This window comes from Gavialis gangeticus, unplaced genomic scaffold (assembly GCF_001723915.1).
Source record: "Gavialis gangeticus isolate Ggan-Ray unplaced genomic scaffold, GavGan_comp1, whole genome shotgun sequence".
Taxonomy (NCBI): domain Eukaryota; kingdom Metazoa; phylum Chordata; order Crocodylia; family Gavialidae; genus Gavialis; species Gavialis gangeticus.
Window position 1 is genome coordinate 991,118 of NW_017728996.1, and position 11,436 is coordinate 1,002,553.

An 11,436-nucleotide genomic window follows, 5' to 3' on the forward strand; every position below is an offset into this window, starting at 1 on the left:
CTGTCCCCACTGAGAACAGTCCAGCTCCAGCCTAGAGCCCCGCCGACCCCGAGGCCACGTGGAGGACACTGCCTGCCATCCGAATTGTCCATGTCCCCTCTCTGCAAGCGCAGCGGGTGTCCGTGCACACTCACACACATGCACACAGAGGGCCAGACTGCGAGTGGGTCTCTGCCAGGATGGAGGGACGAGCTAAGCATCTTCCATCCTATCTGGTCTGGCTGCACAACCGCTGCTCGTTGGGGCCGTCCCCATGCTCCCACAGAGACGGCTCCCTGCTGCGGTCCCACCGGAAAGCGGGAGGCTGAAAGGACAGAGGTGGGGGGGTTGGCCACACAATGCCCTGGCCATTTTGCACTGGCCCCTGGAGCAGAGCAATGGCCTAGGGGGATGAACCTGAGGGGCAAATCAAGGAATATCCGGTCCATCCCAAAGGCTGAATGCAAAGAAGCTGGTTTCCACTGCGCTTCCTGGATTGCCCCAACATTATCTGGGATTCGATCTGCTTTGCAGGCAGCAAATCCTTGCTTTGACTTGCAAAACAGGTGACTACGCTTGCACATTCCCCTTTGCTTGCTCAGATCACGTGTGTGTGTGCTCGATGCAAGCAAAGGTGGGTTTTGCATGTGCAAGGCAGAAATATTTACAATTTGTGACCCAATTCAGACCCAAGAGAATTTCCCTTTTCAGTTTAACGGGGAGCCTTCAGGGAGGCTCAAACAGCACATTGTCCACAGGGAATTAGCCCTATGATTCAAGCGTCTCACCCACGTGGCAATGTTAATGCAATCACGGGGCATGTGTGCATGCCCTGCAGGATATCTGCACGCTTCGACATAGTAGATGCAATACTTACACCTCATCTGCTTCACAACAGACTTAGTGAACTCCAGCCAATGCTGCAATGAAAAAGAAACAGAGTTTTAAAAAACAGCATCATATTCCCTGCAGTCCTGGTGGCATTTCTCCAGAGCACAACACAAGAAACAGGGGAAACGGGGTGGAAACAGAAGCCGGTTTCTTGGACGAGCCAGTACGCTGAGGAGCAGGATAGTGACCCCATGCATAAAGGAGAGGGCCGGAGACCCCCGGACAGCCCACGCTGTGCACAGGGGGGTAAAACACTCGCCCCATCTTCATTTTGCAGGGCTGAAAAGATCTATAGCTGGTGTCAGGAATATCAGGCCGCTGGGTGCTGGGTCCAAACCTTGATTCCCCGCGGACAGCTAGCCCGCGGTCGCTCGGTGAAGCAGGTGGGGATTGTGTGAACGTGTGCTCGGCTGCACGCGGGGCTGAGGGAATGCACCACGGCTCAGGCAAGGAGAAACCGCTCCGGCTGCCCCCCGACTCCAGGGCAGCCAGGACCCTGCTTCCCCGGCACAGATCCAAGAGCGAGCTGGGATGAGGGTGGCACACCCCACAGGGCCAGGCAATGGACCCCGTAGGGTGTCACAGCCTCCCCAAAAGAGCCGTCGTCACGGGCAGGACTAGGTCGGAGGATGGGTCATCTCCCTCCCAGAAGACCGAGCTGTAACTCTTACCAGAGCCACATGCTGGGATGAGGGATAAGGCACCTCTGCAAGGCCATGAGCCCAGCTCTCTGGGGCTGCGGTTCAGCCCTCGCCTCCAGCCACGGACAAAGCCCACGGCCACTGACCAACCCTGCCTCGGCCTCCAGACCCCATCCCCAGGGCCGAAGACTCAGACGAGCAACCCAGGGGGCATCACATGTGCATCTGGAAGTGGCTCTGATGGGACCCCCCTGCCTCGGGTGACATCCTGGTGTCCTTCCCCTCTGAGAACAGGTCCGGCGTGGCCGTGGCCGTGGCCAGGCCTGCATCTGCTGTTCACCTGGTTGCTTTGGGGAGCATCCCCCGGACCCGTGGGGAGCTGCATGCTACGCAGCCTCGGCTCCCTGCCGAGAACAGGCCTGTGTTATCACCAAACGAGGCTGGAAGAGGACGCAAGCGCTTGCGATGCGGTTATTCATCTCCCGTGACCGTGCAGCACCAGAAGCAAGGCTGGAGGGACTGCAGCCCATGCACAGAAATGGGTGCAGTTACGACTTGCCGGGGATGGGAACAAGCATTAGGACCGTGTGCCGATCACTCAGGCACATGCAAAGCTACGAGGACACGGGTGCTACCTCCACGGTCCCCGACGGGTGTTTGTCTGAGCTGCCTGTAAAAGCCTCCAGGGAAGGAGATTCCTGAGCCTGCTCCGCTGCTCCAACACCCCAGAAAAACATTTTTTCCTGCTGCATGACCTTGCCCTTTGCTATGAATTCAGCTGATTATCTACTGCTTCTTCTCCCCAGCGGCTGGAGAGAATGACTGATTGCCATCCCCTGTATCACCCTCTTTGCCGTATTGTAAAAATCATAAACCAGTTGGCATTAAGGGGCATCTCAGCCACCCGTTCCTGGGGCTGCCATTGTGCCTGCAGCATGTTGCACTCCACAGTCCACGTGTGCTTTAATCAACTGGGGGAAACTCCCCCTGTCCCTGCATCAGTTGGTACTCGGCCTCCAAGGGGTCAGCTTGCCCCGGCCCCGTTGCTGCCATCTGCTCAGCTCTGCACCCCCCCAACTCACGGGCAGCATCTGGGTGAAGAGAGCAAGGCCAGGGCACATGCCTGGGCATTAGTGCTGGCACATGGCATTGCAGGGCTGGCCCCTGAGCCCCTGCAACCTGCAGACGGACCTCACAAGGGGCATGCAGTGCCCCACCAGCGTCCAGCGCAGAAGCCTCCTCTGCTAGGCATACACCCTTCATGCTCAGTGCATAGGACATATTGCATTGCTGTCTCCTGGGAGGCACATCCACATCCCATTGCATTTCCTTAGGAAGGGGAATGTCATACTGCAGGGTTAAAAAGCGACTGCGAGGGTCTATCACTGCTGCTGCTTTACTTCCATAACAAATCTGCTCCTTTCCCAAATGAGGTTTGCCAGTGCCGGCTCGCCCGGGGGGCTGAGAGCCATGCCGAGCCCTCGGGGGGTCGTGCATCACAGCTGACGGCTGGAGCAGAGCTGTGCTGCTGATGCCTGAGCCAGGATGGAGCTCAGATCCCCCTCCCCGAGCTCCCAAACGCCTGCAGAAAGAGAGAGCAGCTAACCCTCACTTTCATAAGGCAGGCAGGTAGTCACGGACCCCCCCGCACCGTGCTGCAAGGAGAATCGCTGATCCTCGAGCAGACAAGGTGGACCACGTTAGCCTGCTAACGAACCCATCGGGGTACATCTAGTCGTGCTGCCTGGTCTCTTTGCATTGCAGCAGAGGACCAAAGGGAGGATGACCGACGACAGACTGGGATGACTTCTGTTTTAAAGGCTTTGCTTCCCTGTTTGTTTTGCACTTTGGCTTCTCAGTCATTAAGAACAGTTTTTCCCACTGAGGAAGCAGCAATAAGCACCCAGGCAAGACGGGCACTTTGCTGCCACTTACCCTTTGCTTGTCGGGGTCCACAAACCGGATTCCAAAGTAGTCTTTCTCCAGCAAGTTTAGGTGGTGGCAGAGGAGGTCAAACAGGTACTGCCCCTTGGCATCTCTCTGCAAGAGAAAGAAACGGCGGTTACCGCTGAATAGGGACCGGGCAGCAACAGCTCCCAAAAAAACAAGACCACATTCCCCCCAGGACACGGATGTCCCCCCAGTGCTCACGGTGGGCTGGTTTCCGTGTCCCCACTGGCATGGAGATGGGGACAGAGCTGGGCATTTATCCATCTGGGGTCACCCTCTCCTTCACCCACATTGCACCAGGGATAAAGCTCAGTGGGTCCAATCCTGCTCTCCTCTGCACTGCTCCAATCCCCAGAAAGCCCCATTGACTTGCAGTGGCTGTGCAGGTGGCCCTGAGAGTCAAACCTGACCCCGTGGGACGTAATGCGCTGGCCCCTGCCCAAGGTAGTGAGCTCCTGTGTCACTGTGCTTGGGCTGCAACCTGGAGGATGACTATTACTCGGCCTGATCCACGCACAGTCACAAAAACCCGGTCAATAAACTGGGATGTTAGACCAGTTTGCAACCAGCCAATACACCTTCGCTCTCCAGCGGTCCGCACATCTCCATACCAAGCCGGGGACTGATTTGCTACAGGACGGCAGCTTGGTCCTGATGTCTCCTGTGATCGTGACGGGATGGGCCACCAGTACCACTTGGGGAAAGCTCAGCCACGCTGTCCCCACTAAACACGGACAAGGCCCTGAACCCCTTTGGTGACCTTCCTCAATGTCACTAAGTGTAACACGCACAAAACGCACAAGCCATTTCGTATGGCAAAGGCATTTTAGTTTCACGTGGGTAGGCAAGTTCAGGTCTGGCTTCCTTCCAGGGTTTGAGGTGTGAAGCTCGAGTCTTTTGGGAGCCACGGTTGATGCTGGGGCCCAGCTGGAGGTGCCTCAGGCCCCTGCTACACGCTAGATATATGACATAATTGACTGGTTTGTCTGTGCTGCAAAGCGTGCATTTCATTTAAATGGGATTGTGTTTTCAGATGTGTTGTCTTTCAATCGTATCGGCTGTATCTTGGCTGTCTGGATGCCTAAGGGCGCTTGTACATGTTACGTACGACCTGTCCACATCCATGTTACAGAACATTACGAAAAGTCGCCTTTTCTCTAGCTGAGTTGCAGAACCAAAGACACACGCATGATTTTTTGGGGTTAGGACACCCCGCTGTCACTGGAAACAAGAAACTCATTTTGGTCCGGTAGCAGCAGGGAAGATCAGACCCGTAATAACCACCTTGGCCGAACTTCTTAAAGTTCAGCGGTGTCCTTCTTAAATAAATTGGTTAAGAGGAAAAACTAGAGGCCTGGCAACCCCTGATTGGATACTTGGGGTGATGTCACGCCAGACACATAGGAAGCGGGAGCTGGGGTGGACACCAGGGAGGGCCCAGCCAAAACGAACGGGAACTCCCAGGTGCAAGGGACTGAGAGAGTCTCTGAGTCTGGGCTGCAAGGGCCCCTCCTTGCTCCCTGGGAAGCTGTAGAGCGACCATCTCCACTTCCACGTGGTGGCTTTGGGGGGTGACTGCACCCCAAAATTGCTATCCCCAAATCCCTTGCAGCCCCTAGGGCTCTCCTGCTGAGTAGCAGGTATTGGGGTGCAGGCCCCCAAACCAACCCTGTGAGTGAGCCCCAAGTCCCAGACTGCCCGGGCACGGGTGAGGCCTCCCCAAGAGGGTGCAATCTACAAACTACGCTTTGTCGTTGGTAGTGTTTTAAGTTGGATTTGGTGTTTTCCCTTGTTTTTCTTGCCTTTGTTTCCTGTAATAAATCTGTCCTCTGTGTTTACATGGCTTGCGAGGGGGGGTGTTTTGTTTATGCAGGACACCCCAGCCAAATTCAGCGTTCCCATATTTCTGGGTGAGGGCCCAAACCACAGCAAAACTTATTCGGTACCCTGAAATTTGAACGCAGCCCTTGTGGGTGTTGACTGGCAGAGGAGTTAACATAAGGAAACCCTTGACATGCTTTTAAAATCCACCTTCAAGGATTCATGTGTCTCGACTGGTGCCGTAGTGCTGGTCATTTTGCCTTCCCTTGCTGATATTCAGCATTGCTAGAGCCCTCTGCAGACTCCCTGTGATCGCCTCCTTCCCAAAGCAGGAAAGTGTTTCAGCAACGGGCCTCCGCACCCGCAGGGAGCTGGCATCACCCCTGAAGCACAGCTCAGCCCTTTCAGTTTGCAGGGCTGGGATCCCATCATTAAATCCACGCCTCCCACTTCTGTTGGCCACCAAAACATGTCTTGGTCCACAGAAGGATTTCCACAAGCAGGAGCCAGGATGGTGCTTGGCTGAAACTTTCATATAGATAGATAGATAGATAGATATCTCTCTCTCTATATATAGAGAGAGATCTACATATATATCTACCGCTGAAACCATAAAGGCAGCCGAGAGGTTCTAAAACATTCATCCATTTTAAGGCCGAGGGACTGTTATGCTGCCCCTGCTCGACCGCCTGCAGAACAGAGTCCAGATCCTCGCCCCGTGATCTCCACATCAAGCCCGTAACTTCTGCTAGGCTGCAGCACATCTCTCAGGAAGACACCCGGCCTTGCTAATGACTGTAAGTGATGGAAAATCTATTGTGTCCCCAAGCAAGTTGTTCCAGTGCTTCATTACCTTTGCTGTTCAAAATCTGTACCTTATTTCTAGCTTGAATTTCTCCAGCCTCTCTAGCTAGCCAGAGGATCTTGTTAGGCATCTTCCTGCTAAAGAAAAATCTCCTTTCCGTTTGGGCCAGGATCGTGACTGCTTCTTGGAAGAACGAAGTAGACTGAGGTTCTTTAATCCGTCTCTGTGTTATGACCGAAGGGCCAGCTTATTTTTAACCTGTTTTCCTGCCACCTCCTCATCTGTTGAGCTATTTCGAAACTCTTTTTCCCTTTGCACTGCTGCGTGCCATAAAAAGCAAATACAAGTCTAACCAGCACATGCTTTCACAACCCCATGCTGGGGAAATTGGAAACTCCTATCAGGGCATGTCTACATGTGCATTTAAGCATGCCTAAATTTAATGGGCATTAGCTTAAAGTGCATTAAGTGGGTTTAGGCAGGCTAACTTTAGGCGTTTTAACTATTCACGCCTAAATTTGATACCTGTATTTGCAGGTATCAAATTTAGGTATGAATAATCTAAATTCACCATTTTAATGTGCATTAAGAGCATGCGCATGTAAACACACGTGCTTAATGTGCATTAACTTAGGCTAATGCGCATTAAAGCATCGTGTAGACATGCCCCTAGAAAAGGAAATATCTAACATATAACTCTAGCGTTGAATTACAGCCACACTCCACTGGAAGACCTGGATGCACACCAAGCCTAATTAGCATTAGGAGAGGATAAGGCCTCTGCAGAAAAGTATCACTGCTTAAACCTCATCTGTTTAATGGCATTTATTAGCTCTACTTCCTGGCACGTCTCAAAGCGAGTATTCGAAAAACCGGGCTACGGGGAGAAGTGATACCACATTTGTTTCTCAGTTTTACAACCCAGTCCCCTGCGCTGAGCCACATTAGCTCCTCTGCCTCGAGCAATGAGTATTGTTTTTGGCCGGCTTCTTTAATCAGCTATAAACAAGTGCAGGCTTTCTGCTGTGCAACTGCTGCAGCCTGCTCATCAAGCACATGACAGTGAGTTCACTCAGAAACTGGACTGGTGAAAAAATACAAAAGAAAGGTGTTGGAGTCACCAAGATGATGATGTTTTATAAGGCCCCACATACCAGTCCAGTTTACAGATCCCGCTCATCTGGAAGTTAAGGGGGAAGTTTGATTGTGGCTATAAAAGTTGATATATGTTAAGATTATTAAAAAGGAAAGCTTGGAGGCAGCCTAGGCTTGGGCACATGCTTGCTGCTACAAACTGGGAGGTGTCTTACAGAAATATGTGGCCCTGAATACTCTGATCTGGCATCAGGTTTGAGCAACAAAGGTCATGCTCATAAGAGCCAGGATGCAAGATGCCTTCATACAGCACTGCAGTGTGGGAGCTGCACAAACCTCTCCATGCAAGCCTGCTGGTGCACCTCTGTGCAGAGGCAGCACCCCAAAGTCACTCTTGGTGCTAATCTTTCTCAATGGAAGATTTTGGCCCTTCTGGGCTCTGATCATTTCCAGAAGGAGCTAAGAAAGGTCCTTTGCACTCATTTCCTCTCCATCCATAATTAAAACAGAAACCAAGGACCTGGTCCTGTGAGGTTCTGCGTCCTTCCAATGCTCATTAAAGTTGCCTGCAGGATTGCAGCTCTGGCTTCCAGCGGCTGGGAATTATGCACTGGAGTTCTTCTCCCTGTTGACCACTTCATCTTCAGAGGGCTGGAACTCAGTAGTTTCTGAGGGCCTGGCCACACATTCAAATGAAAGCTGGAGAGAAATCAGCTATAAAGCTGTTACACATTTTCAAGCACTAACTCTGTAGCTAATCTTTTTATAGCTGGACAGCCATTTTTATGGCATGATAATTAGTTTTCATGTGTGACTAGTGTAAATGTATTGTGCGATTAACCAGTTAATTGTGTGATAATTACTTTGCACATGTGGCCAGTCTAAATTTATTGCATGATTAACCAGTCAATTATGTCATATATCTAATGCATAGCAGGGGCCTGAGGCACCTTTAGCTGGGCACCAACATCAACAGTGGCTCCCGAAAGACTCGAGCTTTATGTCTCAAACCCTGGAAGGAATCCAGATCTGAACTTTTCTTAGTGAATGGGACATGTTGCTCTCACTTGCCACTAAAGCATTCGGAAATCCAGCTTGTGCAAACAGACACACAGTGCAGCACATGAAAGGGTAAAAAACGTGGCGTGCACAAAGGCCCACTGGCACCAATGCAAATCTGGAGGAAACGCACTGAGGTCACCATCCTCTGTGCTAACACGGCGCAATGAGAATATTAGCTCAATATCTGACCCTTTGGCTTTGCCTCTTTCACCCCCGTGATTCTCACACCTGTTTACTTTGCAGAATAAGCACAGCTCCTGGGCGCTCCCCTGTTCTCACATTGGTGTGAGCTGTTCTTTAAGACTTTTTGTCTCACAAAGATCAAATGCTGCTTGTGACACTCGACAGGGCTCCTTTTAGACAACATGGGGTTCTGCTTTCCTACAAATATGGTTAGCGAGCGTGTTATCTGATCAAATAATCACTCAACAGAAATAGGCCGTGCAATCAGGGAACCCCTGCAGGCTTGGCGTTAGCCCATTTCTGGGACTGGACGCATTCTGGTAAATGTCGCCGCATCTTAGATGAATCGTTCGTCAGTTAAAGAGTCACGAAGTTCAGGCAGGAATTATGCAAATGCAGAGATGACTGGCTTGCTTCGCATTGATGAGCACTGGCTGCAGCGCGTGACCTTTGCAAGCAGCAAAGAAGTCTCTGGGGGTCTTAGCAAGAGTTCCTGGAGCCAGACTGAAGTGCTGCAGCTGTCATGGGAGGGCTGATCCCAGGCCCTGGCAACAGAAGTCCCATGTTTCCAAGGATAAATGCAAGGACGGGGCTGCTCCACTTGCAAATCTGCTGCAATCTGCCAGCTCCCACCCTGCCGGAGCAGGGTAAGCACATTGTGCAGTGGCAAATGTCAGCACAGAGCAAGGGCTGTGCAGTGGAGACGTGGAAAGAGATGCTTTCTGAGACCCAGCTGGGAGACTTCAGATCCAGCTGCAAGAAGTTAAGAAACAGCTGATGCTTTGGGCCGAGTGATGCAGTGGGGGTATTGGGTGACCTGACAAGGGGGCATCAACCTGGATCCACTGACTTGGGAACCTGCACTCATTCCCTCCTGCTGTGCTGCACAGCTGGCACCGGTGGAGGGCTCGCTGCCTGTTAGGGACCTGCGCTGCTCCGACTGGGCAGCTAGCAGCCCCGCTGATGCTTTCCATCCTCACTGAGATGGTTGTCTACTAATCTTCCTGCACAGATACCTACAATTTATACAAAATGTCAGAGCCCAGATTCTCTCTGGAGCCAGGGGCCGTGCCCACAGTCTTCCCATGCAGAGAAAATACCTATGGGATATGTTTAGTGAGACAATGGATTATTTTGCTTGCCCACAAGTTTAAACTTTACAAACTCACACCTTCACCCCAGCACAGCTTCCTAGTCAGTGCTCCGTGAGGAACCGCCTCGGCTGTACGGCTGAATCATTCTTGACAGCTCTTTACCCCAGTGTTTTACTGCTTTTATTTCTTTTGCCTGGCTCCCCATGGAACTCCTCACAGAGCAAGCTGGACTCACTGGGTCATTAGTAAATCAAGTCTTAAGACACTCCTGTTGCAAACGTTATTGATTCCATCTGTTTGCAAAGTGTCTGCGATGCAGTCAGGAAAGGAATTCAATGGTGTTGGCAACACGTTCACAATCGTACAATCACAGAATTGTAGAAAATGAGGAAGGGAAGGGACCTCGGGACGTCAAATCTAGTCCAACCCCTGCTCAAAGCAGGACCAGCCCCAACTACGTCATCCCAGCCAAGGCTTTGTCTACCCAGGTCTCCAAAACCTCCAAGGATGGAGATTTCAGCACCTCCCTAGGGAGCCTGTTCCAGTGCTTCACCACCCTCCTAGTGAGAAAGCTTTTCTTAATATCTAACCTCAACCTCCCTTGCTGCAACGAGAGCCCATTGCTCCTTGTCCTGTCATCTGCCCCCACTGAGAACAGCCCAGCTCCATCCTCTTTGCAGCCCCCCTGCAGGGAGGTGAAGGCTGCTATTCAATCCCCCTCAGTCTTCTCTTCTGCAGACTTAATAAGCCCAGTTCCCTCAATACACAGGTTTAAAAGAGTGTATCAACACCCTGAGAACTGAGGCCCAGGCCTTCAGGGATATTTGGGCATCCAGCCCCAGTGGAGGTGCCCGTTCTCACTGAACTCCGGCAGCTGGGTCCAACAGCTGAAGACAAGGTTGTCCGCTCTAGAAACTGCTGAGTAAAAAGAGCTCCCTGCATGATGGTGTGCGTGTGCACGAATGGTGGTGTGCACGTGCACTTATAGTGGTGTGTGTGTGTGCGCATGCTTAAAAAGATGGAATAAATAGGGATGATTTGAAATAAAGCCAGGGTCACACGCTCCCCGTGAGATCAATCACACATGGGGCACCAGCAGTCTGCATTTAGCAGCAATGCCTGATGCTAACGATGCGCTGGTTAACGGGATGGCTCCACATGTTCGTAACTGCAGGCCCCACTGTGCGTGACCCGCAAATCCTTTACATCCCAATGAACAGGTTCTCAACTTCGCTCTTATTCTGGCAGCACAGGACGGCGCCGGCCCAGGGAAGGTCTGCAAACTGCCCATGGGGATAGGGATGTGTGATCTGTGAGTGGAAACACCCCTTCCATCGCTCCTTCTCCTTCTCCTTCTCCCCTAGGCCAAAGGACCCAGAAGCCCCGGATTGGAGAGCTGTCCTCCGAAGGAGCCGCATCCCCACCAGATCACTTCTGCTAGGGCAAGTGAGAAGCCGTGTGCTCCTGGACCCATCCATTTAAGGAAGTGCAGGGGTGGTGCTCCTCAGTGCCGTCCAGCTACCAGTCCTCGAGGCATCGAGTGGAGCATTAGCAGGGCACTGCTCTCTGCACCAGCCCTGCACTCTCCTCTCTCTGTCTCCACGGTTTAAAAGCTGGCCCCACGTTCAGACCAAGAGAGGGAAAGGCCACGGTGTGGCAGCTGAAAAGTGTGTCTGTGTGATAAAAGTGCTTGCTGAAGGCTCTATGAAGATTAGACCAAGTGTTTTTCTGTATTTGTTTAGATATTAAGCTATAAGTTGTTGCTAAAAGCCTAATTATAGTTTACGATGTAGTAAGGCCTTGTATAAAGTTAGGCCTAGTAAATTTAGCAAAGCCTAGAAGTAGTAAGGCCCTGTGGCGCAGTTAAAATGACCTTATCAAAGGACTGCAAGGCTTGTACTGCTATTGGTCAGTC

At 51.9% G+C, this 11,436-nt stretch overlaps 1 protein-coding gene across 8 annotated transcripts in view; it reads right to left on the reverse strand.

The window, feature by feature from the left end:
- The window catches only part of FRMD5 (FERM domain containing 5), a 317,562-nt gene that overhangs the window by 80,511 nt on the left and 225,615 nt on the right, over positions 1-11,436 (reverse strand). For 5 of the 8 annotated variants that reach the window (XM_019503877.1, XM_019503875.1, XM_019503876.1 and 2 more), the window contains exon 1: positions 3,447-3,470. Coding sequence is in view for 2 of the 8 variants with exons in the window: in XM_019503880.1 (XP_019359425.1) it covers positions 857-863 (7 nt within the window). In the remaining 6 variants the exon portion in view is untranslated. Of the gene's footprint in view, positions 1-856; positions 900-3,446; positions 3,552-11,436 lie in introns of those variants that run through there. The other 3 variants (XM_019503880.1, XM_019503879.1, XM_019503878.1) reach the window with 2 other exon arrangements.